At 34.2% G+C, this 24,839-nt stretch overlaps 1 protein-coding gene across 1 annotated transcript in view; it reads left to right on the forward strand.

Annotated features, from left to right (window-relative positions):
- CCDC88A (coiled-coil domain containing 88A) overlaps positions 1-24,839 on the forward strand; it is a 125,527-nt gene that overhangs the window by 79,633 nt on the left and 21,055 nt on the right. Inside the window, exons 14-22 of the mRNA XM_060169354.1 lie at positions 4,045-4,182; positions 5,753-6,823; positions 8,164-8,291; positions 11,003-11,141; positions 14,804-14,968; positions 18,083-18,244; positions 19,375-19,652; positions 19,884-20,027; positions 22,907-23,093. Of these exons, the coding sequence (XP_060025337.1) occupies positions 4,045-4,182; positions 5,753-6,823; positions 8,164-8,291; positions 11,003-11,141; positions 14,804-14,968; positions 18,083-18,244; positions 19,375-19,652; positions 19,884-20,027; positions 22,907-23,093 (2,412 nt within the window). The remainder of the gene's footprint in view (positions 1-4,044; positions 4,183-5,752; positions 6,824-8,163; positions 8,292-11,002; positions 11,142-14,803; positions 14,969-18,082; positions 18,245-19,374; positions 19,653-19,883; positions 20,028-22,906; positions 23,094-24,839) is intronic.

Genomic DNA, 24,839 nt, shown 5'->3' on the forward strand with positions numbered 1-24,839 from the left:
TCCCCCGTCTCTCTCCTTCTCCTTGGCCCTCCATATTCCCAGAGACAAACAATATTGAAATTAGGCCAGTTAATAACCTACAGTGGCCTCTGTGTTCAAGTGAAAGGAAGTGTTGCACGTCTCTCACTTTAAATCAAAAGCTAGAAATGATTAAGCTTAGTGAAGAAGGCGTGTTGAAAGCCAAGACAGGCTGAGAGATAGGCCTCCTGCACCAGTTAGCCAAGTTGTGCGTTCAAAGAAAAAGTTCTTGAAGGGAATTAAAAGTGCTACTCCAGTGAATATATGAATGATAAGAAAGTGAAAGAGCATTATTGCTGATATGGAGAAAGTTTTAGTAGTCTGGATAGAAGACATGCCAGCCACAAAATTCCCTTAAGCCAAAGCCTAATCCAGAGCAATGCCCTCTCTTTGATTCTTTGAAGGCTGAGAGAGGTGAGGAAGCTTCAGAAGAAAAGTTTGAACCTTGCAGAGGTTGGTTTGTGAGATTGAAGGAAAGAAGCTGTCTGCATAACATAAAAGTACAACAGGAAGCAGCAAGTGCTGATGTAGAAGCTGTATTTAATTATCCAGAATATCTAGTTAATATAATTAATTAAGGTGGCTACACTAAGCAGTAGATTTTCAGCGTAGTCACAACAGCCTTCTATTGGAAGAAGATGCCGTCTAAGACTTCCATAGCTAGATAGGGTAAGTCAGTGCCTAGGTTCAAAGCTTCAGAGAACAGCCTGACTCTCTTGGTAAGGGGCTAATGCAGCTGGTGGCTTGAAATTGAAGTCAGTGCTCATTTACCATTCCAGAAATCCTAGGGCCCTTAAGAATTCTGTTTAATCTACTTTCCCTGTGCTCTCTCAGTGGAACAACAAAGGCTGGGTGACAGCACATCTGTTTATAATATGATTTACTGACTATTCTAAGCCCACTTTTGAGACCTTACTGCTCAAACAAAAATTTCTTTCAAAATACTGCCGATCATTGACAATGCACCTGTTCACCTAAGAGCTCTGGTGTAGACTTAAAATGAGATTCATGTTTCCATGCCCGCTAAGACAACATCCATTCTGCCACACATGGATCAAGGAGTAAGTTCGACTTTCAAGTCTTATTCTTTAAGAAATATATTTTGTAAGGCTATAGGTGCCATAGAAGGTGATTCCTCTGATGGATCTGGGCAAAGTCAATTGAAAACATTCTGGAAAGGATTCACCATTCTAGATGCCATTAAGAACATTTGCGATTCATGGGAAGAGGTCAAAGTAACAACATTAATAGGAGTTTGAAAGAAGTTGATTTTGACCCTCATGGATGACTTGGAGGGGTTCAGGACTTCAGTGGAGGAAGTTTTGCAGATGTGGAGGAAATAGCAAAAGAACCAGAATCAGAAATGGAGCCTGAAGATGTGACTGAATTGCTGCACTCTCATGATAGAACTTTAATAGATTAGGAGTTGCTTCTTATGTGTTAGCAAAGAAAGTAGTTTCTTGAGATGGAATCTACTGGTGAAGATGCTGTGAAGATAGTTGAAATGATAACAAAGGACTTAGAATATTACATAAAGTTGATAAAGCAGTGGCAATGTTTAAGAGAAGTGACTCCAATTTTGAAAAATATTCTGATGCTGTTAAATGGCATTGCATGCTACAGAGAAATCATTCATGAAAGGAAGAGTCAATCAACGCATAAGAAATTGCAGTCACCCCAACCTTCAGCAACTACTACGCTGGTCAGTCAGCAACCATCAACGACTAGGCAGGACCCTCCACCAGCAAAAAGATTATGATTTGCTGAAGGGTGAGATGATGGTTAACATTTTTAGCAGTAAAGTATTTGAAGGTGTGTACATTGGTTTTTTAGGCATAATGTTATTGCACACTTAATAAACTACAGTGTAGTGTAAACACAGCTTTTATATGCACTGGGAAACCGTAAAATTCATGTGACTTTTTTTTTTTGCGGTACGCGGGCCTCTCACTGTTGTGGCCTCTCCCATTGCGGAGCACAGGCTCAGCGGCCATGGCTCACGGGCCCAGCTGCTCCGCGGCATGTGGGATCTTCCCGGACCGGGGCACGAACCCGTGTCCTCTGCATCGGCAGGCGGACTCTCAACCACTGTGCCACCAGGGAAGCCCTCATGTGACTCATTTAATTGCGGTATTTGCTTTATTGCAGTGGTCTGGATCCAAACCTGCAATATCTCTAAGATATTCTGTTTTCCAATTGTGGGACAGTTAGACCAAGTAATTTATTTTTGCATATCTTTCTGCCCATACACACACACACACACACACACACACACACACACACACACACACACACACACACTATACATAAATAGAAATCATATTGTAAAAGCATACCTACCTGATATTTTTATTATGAACCCCTCCCATCACATATACTCTCTAAAATGTGCTTTCACTTTTGTTTCCTGTTCTTGGTCACTGTGAACAATACTGTAATAAATATTCTTATACATATGTCCTTATGAATTAATTTTTATTTCTATTTGTAGTCAGCCATGTCTAGTTTTTCCTTCGATGGATCCTGGGTTTCTAAACTCGGTTATGAAAATCCCTCTAATTTTTAGACCAGTAGTTTTGAACAGGTATGCCTCAGAATCACTTTCAGGAATTGTTAAGGTATAGATTGCTGAGCTCTATGCCCAGGGCTTGTCATTTGGTAGGTCTGGGGTGGGGGCTAAGAATTCTCATTTCCAACAAGTTCCTAGGGGATGCTCATTCTGCTGTTTTGGAGCCATGCCCTGAGAACTACTGCCTTTGATAATGCAGGTAGACTAGACTCCTTGATTTTCTTGCAAGATTTTTACTCTCTTAAAACGTTTTTGCATCATCTTTAGTTCATTAACCAAATAATCTTAATAAGTATTTCACAATAAATATAGTGTTAAAGTAAGGGTGGCCATTTAGAATTTGGAACAGTTTTATTTTTGTTGTCACTATAATTGGATCTGGAAATTTGATTTTGAAATTAGCTTTAAAGTCTAATTAGTAAATTCTTATGATTCCAGGAATTTTTGATCAATTCATTGTATATCTTTTGTAAGCTGAATGTTTCACTTGAATTCCATAACACAACAGATGCATTTAATTAAATAACTACTATCCATATATTTCAGTCAATAATGGGAGAACCAGATTAGTTATTAATAGCTTAAAGTTTCCTGATTGTATAAATTAATGTTGAATTGAGTTATTGGATTAGATTTGTGACTTGATGCTTTTGAGATATTATTTCTTAGCGTTCCTTACTATTAATATAAGGATTTAAGTAATATTTAAACTTGAAGTGGAGTATTTTACATACCCAAATCTTCTTTATATTTTTTATTACCTGGTTTGAATATGTTATATAATGGGAAATCAATAGTTTGGTATATTTTGAAGTTGAATTTGCTTTTTCATATTTATTAACCTCATACTTTATTATATCTTTAAAATGTGTAATTCATAATAAATTTAAACGTATAATTTATTTGCTGGAGTTTTGTTCAAACCTTATTTTTCTCTAGTAGTGTCCTTTTTTCTTTCTCTTTTCTTTTTATTTTAATCCAAGTCCCTTCTTGTTTCCTCATTTTCTCATCTTTTCCTTCTTGAGCGCTGAAATTCCTTGACTAATTAAAATTTCACTTTACAAATCCATTCAAGCCAAGAAAGTTTTCAATAAGATTTGTACATTCTTCATATGGCATGTGTGTATGTATTTAGTTATGTTTGTGTTTAGAAGTAGAACTTTGCTCTCAAAGATGCAGAGGATAAGAAAGATAGTCATGTTCTGTACATTTTATACAGCTGCTAAAATTAGCTTGGAATGTTATCAATACTTGAATTTTTCTATGAAATTCTTAAATTTCTTAAATTTCTATGAAATTCTTAAATTCTTAAATTTCTTAAATTTCTATGAAATTCTTAAATTTGAGTATTAAAACTGTGTTCTATCCTTTATTCAATGATTAGCTTTTGTTTTTACATGTTTCCACTATTGTGAAATATTTAATGATATATTGTTTTGTGGTTTCTTTTTCTCCAGGTTGAAATTCTTGAAAATGAGATTATTCAAGAAAAGCAAAGTCTTCAGAATTGTCAGAATTTAAGCAAGGATCTAATGAAGGAGAAAGCTCAGCTTGAAAAAACAATTGAAACACTTAGAGAAAATTCAGAGAGACAGGTTCTTAAATTTCCTATTAAGCAACATATTTTAAAATTTATTAACACAAGTTATTTTAAAGCTTGTGCAAAATGTTCATAATAACGTTAAATGGAAATATTTTAGAATTTTTTAGATTTTAACATAACTATGGTTTTAACTTATTTTCTGTCCCATACATTTTAGGAAAGTTGAAGGGAAAGCTTAGAATTTTTTAAATTGCCAGTGTGCTTAATAATTATCTGGTATAAAATTTTGTGGTACCTGTGTTTGAATTGCTTTCAAGTGTCAGTGGAATAGAACTGCAGATTTTAAAGTCCCTGAATGAAGTTGGGGTGAAATGCAGCTCTACTCTGATCCCACTAAGGAGGGACAAGTGGTCGCAGCACATATCTTGGATATTTTCATACTTGCTTTCAAGTGTTTATTGGTTATTCTCATTTTATGCTTGAGGAAACTGAGAATTGAATAGATTAAGTGACTGGCTGTTTTAAATTTTCTAATTTTTAGAAGTAAAATGGGGACTTACCTGACAGTCCAGTGGTTAGGACTTTGCGCTTACACTGCAGGGGTCATGGGTTTGATCCCTGGTCAGGGAACTGAGATCCCACACCCTGCATGCTGCACGGTGTGGCCAAAAAGGAAAAAAAAAAAAAAAAAAGCAGTCAAATGATTTGTATTATCTAGGTATAGTCCTCAGGCCACCTATAAAAATACAGATTTCCATAGAGCTACAGAAGAAAAATTCTAGAGCTAAGTATGAATCTCTACTTTTACAAGGTTCTCGGGACTGTTTTACACACCGGATTTTAAGAACCATTACAGTAGGCCATGGTATAAATTGGATGGACTAGTTTTAAAATGTACCAGAGATTTTGTTATTTTGATGTTTCAAAATTAGAATTCTTTTAGGGAATAAATACACACAAATACACACCAATATACATGCACATAGAGCAAATAGTGTATTTACTGAGGACTCACTGTGTATATGCATTGCGAAATCTATTGAATGAACGTAAAAGCTTGTATCTTCAAGAAGATATGTATGTACATTTCACCTATACTCATATTTGAATTTAAATCATGTAACCATAAATGATCTGAAGATCATTTTGATTAATATTCAATACATTTCTTTTAACCATTCCTTTACATTATGGATTCTCTAAAGATGTGAACTTCAAAGACTTGTCAGTATATGTACATGGTGATCTCTCAGTAAATATTTGTTGGAATTAAAATTAAGGTAGACGGTTTTAGCACCTTTTTTTGTGTGTGTGTGGTATGCGGGCCTCTCACTGTTGTGGCCTCTCCTGTTGCGGAGCACAGGCTCCAGATGTGCAGGCCTAGCGGCCATGGCTCACAGACCCAGCCACTCCGCGGCATCTTGCCAGACTGGGGCATGAACCCGCGTCCCCCTCATCGGCAGACGGACTCCCAACCATTGCGCCACCAGGGAAGCCCTTAGCACCTTTTTATGGTGTGATTTCCCTGTTAGTTTTTGGAGGGGGGAAAACTATGTAAGTTAAAATATTTAATTCATGTTCAGTTAAGTTTTAAATTTTCTCCTTTCTTTTTTTTTAATTAGATTAAAATATTGGAACAGGAAAATGAACATCTGAATCAAACTGTGTCCTCCTTAAGGCAGCGCTCCCAGATAAGTGCTGAAGCAAGGGTGAAAGACATTGAAAAAGAAAATAAAATTCTCCATGAATCTATCAAGGAAACAAGTAGCAAGCTAAGCAAGATTGAATTTGAAAAAAGGCAAATCAGAAAAGAATTGGAACATTATAAAGAAAAAGGAGAACGAGCAGAAGAACTTGAAAATGAGTTACATCATCTTGAAAAAGAAAATGAATTGTTACAGAAAAAGATAACCAATTTAAAAATTACTTGTGAAAAAATTGAGGCCTTAGAACAAGAAAATTCAGAGCTAGAAAGAGAAAATAGGAAATATAAAAAAACATTGGATAGCTTTAAAAACCTTACTTTTCAGTTAGAATCCCTAGAGAAAGAGAATTCCCAGCTTGATGAGGAAAACTTAGAACTGCGAAGGAATGTAGAATCTTTAAAGTGTGCAAGCATGAAAATGGCTCAGCTACAACTAGAAAACAAAGAACTGGAAAGTGAAAAAGAACAACTTAAGAAAGGTTTAGAGCTCATGAAAGCATCTTTCAAGAAAACAGAACGCTTAGAGGTTAGCTACCAGGGTTTAGATACAGAAAATCAAAGGCTACAGAAAGCTCTAGAAAACAGCAATAAAAAAATTCAGCAGTTGGAAAGTGAACTACAAGACTTAGAGATGGAAAATCAAACATTGCAAAAAAACCTAGAAGAGTTAAAAATATCTAGCAAAAGACTAGAACAGCTAGAAAAAGAAAACAGATCATTAGAACAAGAGACTTCTCAACTGGAAAAGGATAAGAAACAACTGGAGAAGGAAAATAAGAGACTCCGACAACAAGCAGAAATAAAAGATACCACATTAGAAGAAAATAATGTGAAAATTGGAAATTTGGAAAAAGAAAACAAAACCCTTTTCAAAGAGATTGGTATTTATAAAGAATCCTGCATTCGTCTGAAAGAATTAGAGAAAGAAAATAAGGAGCTTGTGAAAAGAGCAACTATTGATATAAAAACTTTAGTTACATTACGAGAGGTAAATATAGTTACTTAAATTTCAGACAGATTTTTTTATATTTTTAACTCAGGGCTCTTTAACTTTTATTGCAGTAATTTGCATCATCTATTTATGGTTCAAAGTAGAAATTTAGAATTAGAAGCAGTTTCCAAGTTTCCTACTTTTGTTAAACTAAGGAGTAAATATAAATTGTATTTTTAAAGAAATTGTAATAATAAGGTTTCCATGTGTTATCTGACTTATTACATTATAATTTTATACTTTTATTTCAGAGTAATATTAAAACCTTTGATCAAAACTGTTACTGAATGTGATAGCTACTAATTATTGAATGTGCCAAATACTGGACAGTTTTTACAGCCAATCCTTTATAGGTGTTATCTCCATTAGATTAGAAAATTGAGGTTCAGAGACATTAAGTAACTTACTTAAGACCACAATGGTAGATTTGGATTCCTGGATTTAAATCCAGATCTTTCAGACTTCAAAGCCCCTTGAATTTTGACTTCTAAGCTACAGAATGCAAATCAGATTGAATTTAAAGGTCAACGTTGAGCAACTGGTAGTTGGTTGGATCTGTGTGTTGAGAAGAATTCTGAAATTTATGAGTAGATTGGCAATAAATTGTTGGTATAGCTCAGGAGATACCATGCTTGGCTCTTACTTGCTATCCCTATGCTATACTATATATGATAACCCTTTAAGTTCAATTGAAAAATATCTTAGTTGGCATTCTGGCAGAAGCTCACATTGGGGAATATGCCTTTCTGCTAAAGAGGCATTGAGAAGAGACCATTATTATCCTTTCTTTTTTTTTTTTTTTTTTTTAACTTTCTGTTGTTCTACAGTCTTACAGACATGAACAATAGGTTCCTGGTCCCATCTCTAAGAATTCCCCCTAGTTATTCAATTCAATATCTTAGGCCTCTTCCACTGGGAGAGGGGTGCTTGTGGTGGGAGAAGGGTGTTATATCCAACATATATTCATAGGAAGAAATGTGCAATAAGGTTCTAGTTCATTATTAAGTTAATGCATATGTGTTGTTTTCCCCACAGTTTTCAAGCCTAAGGTGTGTAATCACAAGTACAAGTTTCTCCTTTTAGTTTTTAAACACTAAAAAGTTAAAACGAACTATTAGCAAACTAAAAGAAGGAAAACAATGCTCTTTGAACTAGGTGATAATTTTGTTGCCTAACTCTTTTTTATTGGTGAAGGAAAAGCTCAGCAACAGCATTTCTGTCTTTCCTGGTTTAAATTGTATGTATTCCTGGATGGTGGTAGTTGGAATCTTGGCTGAATTTCTCAGATGTTTATGTTCATAACACTCATGTGAGTTTTACATTACTTTTAAAATAAGGATTTGGTGAGTGAAAAACTGAAGACTCAACAAATGAATAATGATCTTGAAAAATTAACTCATGAGCTTGAGAAGATAGGGTTAAATAAAGAACGACTCTTACATGATGAGCAGAGTACTGATGACAGGTGAGTACTAAGTCTATCTGAGAAACAGTGGAAATAATTTTTTTGTTTTTCAAACATTAATTTTGAGACTGAGAAGCAATTAAGGTATGAAAATAATGTGAAAAACGAAGGCTTGACAAACAGAATAAAAAATTAACTTATATATTTTAATTTGAGAATGTTCAACAGGTTTAAAGAGAATTTACCATGGTAAATATAGTCTATCAGTTAATTGGATTTTCAAGTAGTCTACTATTTGGCATCTAGTTAGCCACGTGATTCCAGCTAGAATAGAAGTGTGTATTGTTAAGAATATTGTTTTTTGTACACTAGATTTTAATTCATTGGAATTTTTGTAACTATATAATTTGTATTTTTGCTGTCTACCCATTATTACTGTTCTAGTAAGTATATTTTATATTAAATGTATATAGGAAAAATTAATGCTGATTATATGGGATTTATTTATGTAATTTTGAGAATATTCAAAGTTAATAGAATAGATTGATACTTTTAAAAGTTAGTTCTATAATAACAAATAGAGGTAATTTGAGGCATTTATTCTAGCAATCAATTCAAGCAATCTTAATTGAATTAATTACTATATAGATATTTCATGAGAAAAGATTTTTTGAGTTAAACACATTGTTAATGGACAATTTAGTTGACTATCTTTTAATATAGATACTGAATATGCATCTCTGCTTTATTCAGACAGATTTTCTACCTGTCATGTGTAAGACATTTTAAATGTAGAGCAAAAAGTACAGTAAACCATGCAGCTGCCTTAACTGACCCTGTTTTAAATTTACAAACCCAGCTTTTGAGGGGCCCTTCACACTGTGGTATCTCTTCCCAAACCTTACTTCATACAATTAATCAATGTTAATTAAGCTTTTATTACCTGCTGATTATCAGGCATCAAATAAATAATAATGTTTCAGCTGGATCTTGAAGAATGACAGAAATTTGCAAGGTGGAAATGGGGAAGGGCATTCCATGCAAATAAAGCACAAAGGTGTTTTGAGCAATCCTGAGTGACATTATAGATGGATTAGAAAAGGGACAAATTTGAAGGTACAGAGACCATTTAGGAAGCTATGTAATAGTCTAGGCAAGATGTAAGTGTATTCATTAATCCACACATTTTCATTTATAATGAAAGCATTAGATATGGAGATAAGGGTATGTATATTGAAATAAAACTTTTAGGAAAGGGAATTGAGATCAGTTAATAACTATGATCGAATCAGGGGGATCAGGAAACAAAGTGTCTTAAGCCACTAAACCTGCTTCTTTCTCAGCAAGTAAGTTAACCTTAACATCACAAAGAAAATTAGAGTTCACAGACATAAATTCCCTTAACATTCCATCCCCTCCATCTTAGAATTATGTGTATCTGCATCTGTCTTTACCTCTAATCTCAGATGGTATCCCTAATTCTTTTGTTAGTCTAACCTTTTCATCTTTCAACTGATGTTGTTTCCTATGACCCCCCTTTATTATTAAGATATTTATTCTTGCCATCAAGGAATATACAGTCTAACTGTGGAATTGAATGTATAAATAGATAGAGTGCAACAAAGTAAATTTAGTGGTGGAATTTCAAACAGAGTGCAATGTGATCACTCTTGTCTTTCTCTTTTAACAGCTCTTTTTCCTTTGCCTTCTCTTTAAATATGGTTTCCTAGGGTTATGTTGTTAAGCCTCTTATCCATTCCATGAGCATTCCTGTCCATCATCTCAGCTAATACCCATATTATTCTCTGCTTACTGGACATCTCTATCTGGACAGTCCAGAACTCAGGCATCACAAATTTAATATATCCAAAGTCACACTCATTACATGCTTTAAAATTGTTTGTTGACTCAAGCCAATACCAAAATGAGTGAGATTTGTTCTCTTTTCTCAATGAACTTAAAATCTGGCTGAGCAGAAAATATATACACACAAATTAATTACAGTAAGGGGCAGAGTATGATAAAATTTTCTCATATTTGTACTTCAGGTTTTTATTTGGTTTAGTCATTGAGGTTCTCAGGTGTAGAAATAGATTAATCCGTAATTCCTAGTCTGTGGTTCACTCTCAAAGTGTGTTCATGAACTGTCCTTTTTTGTAAAAAAATAAAACTCTTATGAATAATATAAATATTTATTAACCCACCATTCAAAAAGATAACTAAAATTTTGACACTCAGATCTATCTTCCTCTTCCTGTTCTGTCACCAGTATCTTGTGTCTTAACATATCATTCCTTTTTTTTTTAATATTCTGCAAGTACTCTACACCCTGAATGTAAAGTCTTCAGTGAGCTTTAAGTCAACTATTCATATGTACTTGTATAAATACATTACATATTAATATCATAGATGAATGCTTAATAATCTATACTCTTTGTATAGATTCTATTCTTATAAAACTGAAAGGAATATTTTGAGATTCAGATCTTCCAGATGCCTTTTTTTTTTGAGTACTAATTTTTGCTTTTGACAGCCTAAAATGTAATTTGGAGCTGTGATTTACTCAGTGATTTTTTGTTTTTTCATTACCAGGAATAGTTTAAAAGGGGGAGTGGGCAGTAAGAGCAGGATAATTTAATTTGCTTCTTTTTAAAAAAGACTATTTTATAAAGTCTATTTATAATATCAGTATCTGTGGTCATAAATTATCTTTAAAAATAATTTTCTGACCTCCAATAATGAACTATATTATTTTTATACTTGGATTATAGATACAAACTTTTGGAATCAAAATTAGAATCTACTCTAAAGAAGTCCCTTGAAATAAAAGAAGAAAAAATCGCTGCATTAGAAGCTCGATTAGAAGAGTCCACAAATTATAACCAGCAGTTGCGCCAAGAACTTAAAACAGTAAGTGTGACTTCCTTGGAAAGAATTTTAATTGTCTTTTTTTTTTCTTTCTTTTTTGGCCCCACTGCACGGCTTGCAGGATCTTAGTTCTCTGACCAGGGATTGATCCTGGATTGAACCTAGACCCTGGCAGTGAAAGCACCGAGTCCTAACCACTGGACCACCAGGGAACTCCCAAATTGTCAAATATTTGGACAGAAAAGTGTAAAGTAGAAAATAAAAATGAAACAATTTTATTAACATTTTGTCTATTCTTCCTTTTTCTTAAATTTTAGAATATTCTTAAACAGATCTTTGTCATGTAGTTTGTAACAAACTATTTTGTCTATACACTATAATTTATTCAATCCTATTTCATCTGTGAATGTCCCTCATGCAGTAAGGGACATATCAGAATTGTGAGAGTAGGATGGGGAAGAGGCAGGCTTATTTCATTGGGAAGAACTCTCAGTGTGATTCTGACACTTCACGGGCACTCTTTTCCTATTGAGAATCCAGGTAAAAATTTGGTAGACAAAGATATGGGTGTGAGGATAGCAAGTAGAGGGAAATAGTATGTGTGGTATAAGAAAGCACTTAATCCAAAAATTTGAGGTCTTTTCTAAATTTGTTTTCTTGTGATATTTGGACTTATTCAGTGAAGTATGTGAGGCAGGGGCTACTATTTTCCCCACCTGAATAAACTGAAATTGAAGGGGCTTGCGCTTTCCATAGGGTTAGTGTATGGTAGATTGGTAGAATCGCGTTGTGCCTTATTCTCCCTTTTATCAGCTCTGTAGTCATACCCAGAATGGTTTTACAGTCAACCAAACATTCAGACCAGCAAGTTTACTATAGGCCACATTTAGAGCCATATGATTCAGAACACTATAGGAAATATAAGCTGATGGTAGGGCACTATCAGGTGTCCATCTTCATATAATTGTCTGAGAGTCATCTTCTCACCAGATGACTGTTGGTTGTGTGTGGGAGCTGCCCTGGCTTTGAGACTTCATGCTTCATAGCAGTCATCATCTCTTGCAACAACTCCAAGGCATGGATTTAAGATCTTCACAGACTTAAGATTTAAGAGTTGCTGCACTCAGAAGTTCAAAGGTGTAGCTGCCTATTAGGTATTTATAGTTCTCTTAATTACAAATATAATTTAGCAATGAGAGATCATTTTTCCCCTAAGCAGTCTTGCCTGGTAACATAGAACATTCCAATTTTATCAAGGTTTCCAGAGAAACAGTTACCCAAAGATGAATTTCTCATGCAGGAAGGGGAAAAGGATTTGTTCCTCATTTGCCAATACCATCATTGCTGGTGTTGGTCTCAGACATTAACATGAAACATATTTTGTTGCAGAAGAAATTCTGGAACTTTGTTTAGTTAACATAAAGAGTCGTCCAAAAAAATAAAATAAAACTTGGTGCCGGATGCCATTAATCTGCTTTATTTTCCAAATTTTTTGCCCTGTTAAGCAATGTGACTACATTGCAAATAAAGTCAATTTCAAGAAGCTACTACGCCAGAAAATAAATGGGTTTGAGGATGGGTTAGTATAAGATGTATTTCAAGTCTAAAAGGTAGAGATTTAAAATTCCATCATTATCTTCCAGTTCCAGCCATTTTGGCATAATTGGACTATTATTGGACTAGATTCCTGCCATAAACATGTATTCAACTGGAATTATACTGTTCTAATTTTTAATATTATACGTGAAGAGGTGTATCACTTGAACATAGACTATGAAAGCTAAATATGAATAATAGGCATAAAATAACTGCTAAAATAGCATGACAAAGCGGTATTACTAAAATGCCAGCAAAGGAGATAAAATTAGAATCAAAAAATACAAATGAAGGCAGAAAAAGAAAAAAGGGAGAACAAGGTACAGGTTGGACAAATGGAAAACAAGTAACAAGATAGTTTTAAACCAAACCATGTCAGTAATCACATTAAATATAAATAGTCTAAACATCCCCAATTAAAAGGCGGAGAGTAATAAATTAGATAAAAAGGCACCTATATGCTGCCTCTTGAGAAACCTTGATGGAAAATATGTCATTTTCTATATGAAACTTAGTTGTAAGAACAATGGACTAAAAATGAGAAGTTTTGAGTTTTATTCTCAGGTCACCTTCTTAATAATGACATATATCTTTAACTCTTATAAGCCTAGAAAAAAGATCCTGTGGGAAATTAATGTAAAATAGGAGACTGGAAATGATGTCATCCATCCATGTTATTAGGGTGTTGAAAGTATTAAAAAAAGTGGAAAATCAGGATCCCAGAACACCTGTTAGGTCACTTGCCAAGATTTAAATTACATTCTATCTTGGCATCCTTTTTTCTTTAGTCTCACATCATTATTTTCTAACTCAGTAGTAGTAGCAAAGTTTGAGCCATAAGTTTTCTTAAGGTTGCATCAGACATTGAATTATTTTAAACATTTATATCCTTGTCTCAATAGAAAGTTTGGGGTTAATTTAGAAATTTATGATAATCATTTCCTAGGATAAACTAGTAATTCAGGATAAGTATAATAATCATCAATTTAAATTGAAGAGAGCAATTAAGTTAATAAGTTAATAGTTAATTTTGGCTGATTACCAAGTTGTTAGTTTTTTTTGGCTGCATTGGGTCTTCGTTGCTGCACGTAGGCTTTCTCTAGTTGTAGCGAGCGGGGACTAGTCTTCGTTGCGGTGCATGGGCTTCTCATTGTGGTCGTTTCTGGTTGCGGAGCATGGGCTTGAGGCACGCGGGCTTCAGTAGTTGCAGCACGTGGGCTCAGTAGTTGTGGCATGCGGCCCCTAGAGCCTGCAGGCTTCAGTAGTTGTGGCACACAGGTTTAGTTGCTCCGTGGCTTGTGGGATCTTCCTGGATCAGGGCTCAAACCTGTATCCCCTGCATTGGCAGGTGGATTCTTAACCACTGCATCACCAGGGAAGTCCCCAAGTTTTTAGTTTTGATTTTGCTCTCTTAAAGTAGGATTTGGTTATACCAGAAAACGAGAAAACCCTAGATAAGATATATCCTTGGATTGCTCACTCTTCATCAAAATGAATTACAGAAATTTTATGTGGGTCAGTATCTGAATAAAGAAGTCATTTATTTATTAACATAGGTCATTCTGAGCAACAAAATCCTTCTTAAAAGGCCAGACATATATAGATACTTCTTCAACTTTAGGTATCTTTTTACGGGGAATTAATATATGTGTCAAGTCTTTATTTGTTCCTGATATGGGAATCTCTGAAATCTCTAAATCAGCTATAAATAGCTCTAAAAACAATTGTTAGTATCTAGCAACATGTCTATATCCAGTTAATCTATCCTTCAGTGATATTTTTGTCATAAACAGTAGGATCTGAAATTACAAAATATATTGTAGGAACATGGCATATAAGCAGAGTATATTTAATATTTCTACAGGAAAGGATTTGAATTCTGCAAAGCATAAATTGTGATCATAATAATGATAATCATATATATTACTTATCATATTTTTAAATGAACTGTCTCTCACATTCACCAGACCATTGTGGAGTCAAACTATGATAAATATTATAACCTTGGTGGTATGTTTTTTTCCCATTAAAATATTTTAAATAAACTAAAACAATATTATAAATCAACTATACTTCAATTTTTTAAAATATTTTAAATAAAATTTTAGGTGAAAAAGAATTATGAAGCTCTCAAGCAGAGACAAGATGAGGAAAAGATGGTACAGAGCTCTCCTCCAGTTTCTGGTGAAGATAACAAATGGGAGCGAGAAAGTCAAGAAACAACCAGAGAGCTTCTGAAAGTTAAAGACAGATTAATTGAAGTTGAAAGAAATGTAAGTAGTTTAGTATGAATAAGGTTTTTTAGAAGTAAAGGATCATTGAATATATAACTCAGAAAATTTATCTAATTTGTAGCTTTGTTCATTTTATACTTTCTTGACTGGTTTATTTTTTAATATTAAGAAAACACAGAAAAACTAATAATTTAATATTCTTTTCTTCGTCACCCTCATGTAAGTCTATCAGCAAGCTTTGTCAACTCTGTCTTGTAAATATAACCCAAACTCATCTACTTCTCTTCATCTCTGCTGCTACCACTCTAGTCTAAGGTACCATTATCTCTCATCTGGACTATTAGAGTATCCTCCTAACTGGCTTGCCCCTTTCACTCTCAAACTAACCCATTCTTTTTTGTGTTTTTTTTTTTTTTTTTTTGCGGTACGCGGGCCTCTCACTGTTGTGGCCTCTCCCGTTGCGGAGCACAGGCTCCGGACGTGCAGGCTCAGTGGCCATGGCTCACGGGCCCAGCCACTCTGCGGCATGTGGGATCTTCCCAGACCGGGGCACAAACCCGTGTCCCCTGCATCGGAAGGCAGACTCCCAACCACTGCGCCACCAGGGAAGCCCTAACCCATTCTTAATGTAGTAATCTAGAGTTATTTTTAAAACATAATCCAGGTCATGTCATTTTCCTACAAAAAATCTTCAGTGGCTTCCCATTTCATTTATAATAAAATCCATATTCTTTACTGCATCTGTAAGATCCTTTTTGATATTGCCCTGCCTGTATCTCTGACCTTATACCATATTATTCTTCCACCAACCATTTTTATTAATCAGGGGATAATATTATTATTATCTGTTAATATGTGGAAAACATGGAACAGTGACTGGCACATAATAAGTAAACTGATTGTAGTCATATTGGCCTTTTCTATTTGTTCCTATCTCAGGGCTTTTCTGTTTGCTTCTGTTTTCTGTGTGTATGTTACCATAATTTAAATAAATCCCACATCAGTGGACATTTATTTTCAGATTTTGCTGCAATGAAAATCCATATATAACATGTTCATAGGGTAATAAATTCCTTTCAGTAGAATTGAAAGGACAAAGAGCATATATATACACACACATATTTCGGTGTGTATCTGTGTGTATTTAATTTTTTTTTAACATCTTTATTGGAGTATAATTGCTTTACAATGCTGTGTTAGTTTCTGCTTTTTAATTTTAATTGATATAATCATATGAGCTTTTCAGAAATATCAATTTTCAATCCCACTAACAGAATACCTATTTTTTCAGATTAACATTGGATATTACCAGCCTTTTAATTTTTATTGAAGTGATAGGAGAAAATATTTTGTGTGTTTTATATTATTAGCGAGCTATTTTATGTCTTTTTTGTGTATATATCAGCCATATATGAATACCTGTGTTTCATCATTCAGTGATATATATGTATAGATCAATCACTTGGATTAATAATTACATTTCAGAAAATTTGGTGTGTAATGTATAAGATAAATCTCTTTTTCCATTGACTTCTTCTATAAATTTCCATTGGGGGAAAAATTTACCTGGTTGTCATAGTTTAGCCATTTTAGATGATGGGTTTATAAAGATGTCTACCCTATATTAGACTGGTAATTTTTGTGCATTTGCTAGTACATATATTGTTAACTTTGTACTTTTCCATTGTAAACTTTTTCCTGTTCTGAGATATCTTATCTACTCTCAGTTATCTCTTCTCTTCATTATAGACTGTAGGAATTTTTCTTATTCTTAGGGAATACCCAGACTTATCATTAGAGTTTGTACATTTTGGTTTCTAAAGAGCTGACCTATAATAGTAGTTAACATGTGTAGGTGAAAAATGGTTCACCTCTTTGGTGTATCAAAATGGTATACAGGTACATCATTATTCCATATTATTTTCCAGTGTAAATTTTTTTTCATCCTTTTTATGTGATCAAATGAACAAAACACAAGTACAATATCAACACCCATTTTTAAAGCATTTTTCTTCCTCAGCTTTGATTTTATGATATAATATATGGGTCAAATCATGACTTGCCTTTTATGCAGTGATATGTAGTATATATAACTTGAAGGCCTATAAAGTGAATGTTGTCTTTGTCCCATAAGGTAGATATGATAAATGTGATCTGTTGTGATTCAGTTGTAACTTTTTTTGCATGTTGCAATTATACAGATTCTGGCCTTGTACATTAAAGTTTTGTTTTGGTTTTCTAAAGGATTCTTTGTTTATACTTTTTGATGCTAATTTTTATTCAGAAATGATCTTGAAAATGTAGTATCCATAACAAACATTTTATTATCTATCACATTAAATATAATGATTTACATAGTAATTCAGCTCTTTAACTATAAAATTGAAATATGGCCATATGTATTGGAAAAACTGAAAATAGTATGTTTTGTTTGGATTTGCTCCAGAAGTCCTATAGATGAAATAGAGTTTTAGTTAGTGTTTTATGCCATGAAAAAAACACTAAAGAAAATACGTAACATCTGTTAGGTCTATTACGGACTAAATTTTTTAAACAGATGGCTTAGATTGTTCCTGCTTCTCTTCCAAATATTTGTGTTTATAAAATACTTAGTTTTGCTGCTACCCCTGGGACCACCACGTGTGTGTGTGTGTGTGTGTGTGTGCACGCACGCATGTGCATGCACATGCGCACATCTCTGTGTGTGTGTGTGTGTGTGTGTGTCTGTATATATGTGTATATATATATTTGCCTTTGGGCAATTTGAAAAGGTACACTCCATTGGCTAGACATAGCCCCATGCACTCTGGGCACTTTTGAACAGCATAAAAACCATTGAACTGACAATCCCATTCTAGTTTTTTGTGTTAATAAATATATGTATAATGGAATATGTTATTTGTTGGACATTATAAAGCAGGCAGAGCACAGACACAATAGTATATTAAGGTTTTAGTATTGCTTTCTTTTCCTTAGATTAAATATCTTTTTACAGTTTGGGATAGAGGGGAAGTGTTTTGTTTTTTTCTCTTTTAAGATTGTTGAGTTTTTTTGGATTATAATGGTAATAAACACTTGTATAACATTCTAGTATTTGTTAAACAGAAATATGTTTGATGCTGCTTTTTTTAAATATGTGTTTTCTTTATTCAGAATGCTACACTACAAGCAGAGAAGCAAGCATTGAAAACTCAACTGAAGCAACTTGAGACACAGAACAATAATTTGCAGGCTCAGATTCTTGCACTTCAGAGGCAGACAGTATCATTACAGGAGCAGAATACCACTCTTCAAACACAGAATGCCAAGCTTCAGGTTGTAATGTAAAATTATCGGGATATGCAATAAAACTCTTGAATTATGCTATTATGCTATTAAAATAAGGATGACTAGACATGGTAACATTGTTTCCTAGAGAGAGAATTTAACAATTAGTTGAAGATAAAGTATTTCTATATGTGCTTTGCCAAATTTTCGGATATCAGCATTTTTTAAATGTCAGAGCCTCTAAATTAAGTAATAAATTTACTCATCAAATAAAGATAATTTTATTTTTATTGACTTCATGGCCTTTTACCCGTTTCATCAAGCTGCTAATAATTAATCAGGTAGAAACCCTTGTTTTAGAGTATGATTGCAGCATATCTATTAGTTAAGTTACTGGAAAACAACACAGCATGAGAATTTTGTCTTTGGACTTATCCTTAATTCAAATGATCCATCTTGCACTTAACACTACCAGTGTCTTTTCAAATAGAGCAGTCAAGTGGGGGAAAGTGCAACTCTCTGAAACCTCTTAAAAAGCAGTGAAGAAGTTCCCCCTCTGAATCTAAACATTCTTCTTTCTCTAACTCTTTTCCAAATGATACAGCAAATACTAATTTAATTTAGACTTGAGAAAATTACCAATTGAATATTCACAAGTAATTCTTTCCTTCTATCAACTCTCAACTTCTAGAAAATGATAAACTAGCATTTCAAATTTTGTTCTTTTTCATGGAATTGTTGCTAATCACCTTCATTCAAGATAATTTAACCCTGGGAATTCCCTGGCAGTCCAGTGGTTAGGACTCCACGCTTCCACTGCAGGGGACCCAGGTTCAATCCCTGATCGGGGAACTAAGATTCTGTAAGCCGTGCGGCTCTGCCAAAAATTAATTAATTAATTAAATTAAATAATTCAACCCAAAACATATATATGATATGTATCTCATAATATATATCGTAACACCTACCAAAAATCAAAATTAAATTATAACCTTATTCTTTAGGGTGCTAAAATCCAAATTTTCTCAGTATAATATGAATATATCCGCAGTGATTTATTTAGTGCTTCCTAAAGTTAACATTGTCTTTTACTATTTTTTTTGTGTGTCTTTTACTATTAAAAAAAAGAACATTATAAGCTATTTTTCTTGTGTCTAATACAGTATGCATTCTTGTAGGTTGAAAATTCCACTCTTAATTCCCAAAGTACCTCACTTATGAACCAGAATGCACAACTCCTAATCCAGCAGTCTTCCTTAGAAAATGAAAATGAATCTGTGATCAAAGAGCGAGAAGACCTGAAATCTCTCTATGATTCTCTGATCAAAGATCATGAAAAGCTGGAACTTCTGCATGAACGACAGGCTTCAGAGTATGAGTCTCTCATTGCTAAACATGGAACTCTAAAGTCTGCCCACAAAAATCTTGAGGTGGAACATAAAGACCTTGAAGATCGGTAATTTATTATCTTTTCTTGTGCTGTTAACTTAAAACCAATTTTCACTGGGTAATATAATAAATTGTATATGTTAAACAGGTCTGAGATAATTTATGTAGGACATATATATAAATTTACATGTTTTATGTGATACATATTAATAAATTACTATTGTTTCCTTTATTTCTAAAATGTTTTCTTTTTTTCTAAGGAAATATTATAAACCAAATACATAACTTTTTTTTCCAGTTACAATCAGTTACTAAAACAGAAAGGACAATTGGAAGATTTGGAAAAAACACTGAAGGTAGAACAGGAAAAAATGCTGCTTAAAAACAAAAACCATGAAACTGTAGCTGCAGAATACAAGAAACTTTGTGGTGAAAATGATAGGTAATAAATATTTATATATTTTAGTTTTGTATTATTCATTATATCCAACGTGTATGTTGCCCCTTTGTAGTACCATCCATAACTTAGAATTTTTTAAAAAGACCCCAGAGCAATAAGTAAATTACCCACCAAAATCATGTAGCTAGTTATAGAATGACAGACGAAAACCTGGATCTTCTGCTTTCTCTCGTTGTTTCTCTCTTGATTTATTCAACTAATTATGTTTTTAAGCCACATTATATAACAAAATTTCCATGTATGTCGATAGAATTTACATACTTTATTGAGACAGAATGTAATGAAACCTGACTCTTTATGTCTTTCTCTTTCTGCTAGTCTGGTATCCTGATTCTTGTCTTTGAAGGTGCTAAAAGTGAGCAGCTTTATCATTTTCTAGCTCATTGTTTGTACTTTTAGTTTTAACTGTCTTAGGTTTTAATGGTCTCATATTGCCATGGGGCAATTATTTTTTAATTTGAAGCCTTGGGAAAATCAAAACTTGTCAACTGGTGATCACCCTACTTCATAAGAGTACATTTTCAAAAAATTTTTGGAAGCCTTTGAAAAATTTAGACAGCCTAAACATTTGTACTGCTTTTACATTGCCGTAGCAGAAGTGCTGAAAGACAGCACACAAAATTCAGTGGGGATCATTCATTGAGTATTTGTCCTATTACGGATTTAATGCAATCTATTTTTAGAATTAAACATCTATTTCTTTTCCTTTATTAAAAAAATCCCTAGGCTTCTAGAGCCATTTTCATTTTCATACTTCGTAGTTTTTAATTTAGGAATTTTTACAACTAGAAATTCTGTACTGATGGATTTGAACTTTAACAAGCTCAACACCAAGCTAGAATCAAGGAACATATATTTGTACAGTATAAACAACAGAAGACCAAATTATGACAAGTTATAGGATACAAGGACATATTACATACATAACATTGGGGAATGCGTTTAGTCTGGAAGTCCCATCTTCAACCTAACCTTTCTTCCTTGTTGGGATTCACACCAAACTGGGACAGTTTGTGAACTTGAGTAGACCTTCCAGAAATCTGTTTTGCATACATTAATGCAGAGTCTCCAGAAAGAATTCAGCCTAAATGATAAGAAATTGAGCATGACAAACTTGAACCAGAAGATTATGCAGGCTTGGAAGGGAAGAGTGGTCCTGGGCAGAGTATTTTCTGTCTCTCAGTGCTGTTCTTGCCCAGCTTTTATGCACTCATGCCTGTGTTCTAAGGGAAGAAAAGGCTTTAAGTAAAACCTGAAAGAGCTCTTTTACAAATAAAAGATATTTGTGAAGACTTAATCTAAAGAACAGTAGTTTATCCATTTCTCTAAATAGCGTAAGTTTTAATCTTCAATGATGCCAAACCAAGAAAGTTGGTGGACTAGGTTGTCTTGGTCTCTTTAGAATTATGTTCACTGAATTGCATTTTGGTGTTAACGTTCTCAGCTTTGAGGGACAATGTAAAAAAACTCTATTAAAGAGGTTATTTTAGTATTTGCCAGTGAGATGATATTGAGGACATTGTTTATTCTACCTCTTTATATCCCCTCCTGCCATGAAGCATTATGTAGCTGTCTATATGCCTCAGTGAGGTTTGCCCAGCTGTTACACACATGGCATGCATTCATACATGGATTCAACCTATTAATGGAGTGTTTATTGTATGTTTCTGGTCTTGCCATTTTACTTTTTTACCAAGTCATGATTTTTTAAAATGTATTATTTTATTATTTATAATTCTTATAAGCGTACTCAAATTGTTTGGAAAATGAGTTGAATTAAATTATTAGAAGTTCTGAGCAAGTATCATCCTGAGCAAAAGTTTATTTTGTTTGGCTCCCTCCGCCTTTTGTGGGTTCCTGATCTTAATTCCTTCCATAAGATGAAGGTTAGTAAACTACAGCTAGCTTAGCAAGCCACATCCAGCCTGCAGCCTGTTTTGGTACAACCCCAAACAAAGAACCGTTTTTACATCTTAAAACGTTGTGGTGGGGGACAAAAAAGAAGAGCATGCTGTAGATTGCATGCGACCCACAAAGCCTAAGGTATTTATTACTCTCTGATCCTTTATAGAAAGAATTTGCTGATCTCCCTCCTAGAGGTCAGTGGACCTTGTTCTAAAGGTATAATAGTGGAAAGGAACGGAAAAGGCTATACTGTGATTTTTACAAAAAAATCCAAAATTTATCATGAATAATTGAGGACTGCATAAATATGAACAATTTGCCACAACTGCAGAAATCTCAATAACTAATTTTTTTTTTTTTTGCGGTACGCGGACCTCTCACTGTTGTGGCCTCTCGCGTTGCGGAGCACAGGCTCCGGACGCGCAGGCTCAGCGGCCATGGCTCACGGGCCCAGCCGCTCCACGGCATGTGGGATCTTCCCAGACCAGGGCACAAACCCGTGTCCCCTGCATCGGCAGGCAGACTCTCAACCACTGCGCCACCAGGGAAGCCCTCAATAACTAAAATTTTGATTGAAGTTTGTATATCTCAGTTATCTGGCAACAGATTGATAGATTACCATGTCTCATACTGGATTGATTAATTTGCTCGATCTGATTTTTCTTTATTTTTCATGCTGAATTGTAGAATCTTTGAATTTTCTAGGTTAATCAAAACTGGATTGGTTATTTTCTCTTTTGTCCTTTAAATATTTTTCAATTAATACTTAAAAGTTTTAAAGTATAGTTTTTACAGACTAGAAACTGATTCTTGATAAGTTTAATCACTGGCAAGAGAATCTTTTATATTCTTTAAGTATGTCTGAATGTGATTTACAGCATTTTCACACTGTGTAAATTATAATGAACTCTATTAAGAGAATCTAACTCTATTTATATCATGATTTCTAATTATAGGTTGAATCATACGTATAATCAGCTTTTAAAAGAGACTGAAGTTTTACAAACTGACCATAAAAACTTGAAAAGTCTTCTAAATAGTTCCAGACTGGAACAAACAAGATTAGAAGCTGAATTTTCAAAGTTAAAGGAACAATACCAACAACTGGACATCACATCCACCAAGCTAAATAACCAGTGTGAGGTGAGCTTAATAAGTTTAATTGCTGTTTCCTTCTCTTTAGGTATCAAGACTTGCCTAAAAAGTAAACAATCATATTATAATAATGATAATAGCAGTATATGTTTAGTGGGGTATTTCCAAAAGAATTGGTCAGGGATAATTGAAATTCACAAATCATTCAGAAAAACTTCCCTCTTCCTTTATCATTAATTTCAACAATTTTTATTATTACTTTAAACTTATATGTTCAGCTACTTTGAAAAATTAACCCTTGTTTAATGAAAAAATGTTTACTGACCACCTGGCATGTATTAGTAAACCAAAAAGGTAAAAATCTCATTCCTTGTGGAGCTTATATTCTGATGGAAGGAAGCAGACAATAAACGTAATAAGTAAGTGAAATATATAGTGTTTCAGTGTTTCATTACATATGGCTGTGTAACAATTTACCCCAAAACATGGTGGTATAAAACAGCCATTTTTTATGCTCACATATTCTGTGGGTCAGAATTTGGACAGGGACAGTAGGGCCAGTTTGTCTCTGCTCCACTTGCATCTGGGCCCTCAGTTGGAAGATTGAAAGGCTGAGTGCATCTTTGGTGTTGATGCTGGCTATCGGCTAGAAGCATCAGTTTCCTCTTCACGTGATCTCTCCCCATGGACTGGTTTGGGCTTTCTCACAACGTGGTGAGAACCAGACAGAAGCCATCTCTATGTTAATGATCAAGCCTCAGAAGTCATGCAGCATCATTTCCCCTGCATTCTATTCACCGAGGCAGTCAAAGTCCCATCCAGGTTCAAGGGAAAGAGAAATAGACTCAGCCTCTTGATGGTGAATGTCAAGATTCCGGAAGAGCATATGGACTGGAAATACTGCTGTAACCATTTTGAAGATTAGTCTGCAACATATGGTATGTTACAAGATGATAAGTTATGTGCAAGTAAAAATGGAGTAGGGTAAAGGGGGATAAGGACCCCCAAAGTGGATGAGGGAGTATAGATTGAAATTTTAACTAGGCATCCCTGAACACAGATTTGAAGATTCGTGTATTATTATGTGGATATCTGGGGAAAGAACATTCCAGGCAAACAGCTCACACAGTGAACCTAGGTCAGGGGAATACTGGTATGTTTGAGGAATACTCAAGGAAGCTAGTGTGGCTGGAGTGGAATGAGCAAAGTGGGGAGAGTAGTAGGAGATGAGCTCAGAGATATGCCTGGGCCAGATATGTTGCCTTTATAGGCCATTGTAAAACACTTTTCTGAGTAAAACAGGGGAGCCATGGGAGAGTTTTGAACAGAAGTGACATCTGCCTTATGTATACAGTTCTACTCTTAACATAATTCCATGTCTCTTCCCATGATTGTTTGATAAAGTGATAAAAGTTTTGAAATAGAAAAAGGATATTGAAAGCCTTAAATAATTCTTAAATTTTATGATTGGTCCCTAAATTGTTAAAGCTTGAGTATAGCTTAACGTCTGAATTTCTTGGAACTTTTAGGAAACCAGCACTTAAGCAAACCCTTAAATGGAATTAGTAATAGACTGCATCAGAAAAGTAATACTTAAAAGCTTTTTGTCTAAAATCACAAACTAATAGAAAAATTAGTTTGAAATCATACATATTTAATTACCCAAAAGAGTTCAGAAATTATAGAACATTCATTCTGCCTGTGATTTATAAAAGTTTAAATAAAATATAATTGGGGTAATACACTTACAGAGGAACATGACGTACAGTGAAGAACATGACAAAATCAACTTCC

Source organism: Lagenorhynchus albirostris, chromosome 13 (assembly GCF_949774975.1).
Source record: "Lagenorhynchus albirostris chromosome 13, mLagAlb1.1, whole genome shotgun sequence".
NCBI lineage: Eukaryota > Metazoa > Chordata > Mammalia > Artiodactyla > Delphinidae > Lagenorhynchus > Lagenorhynchus albirostris.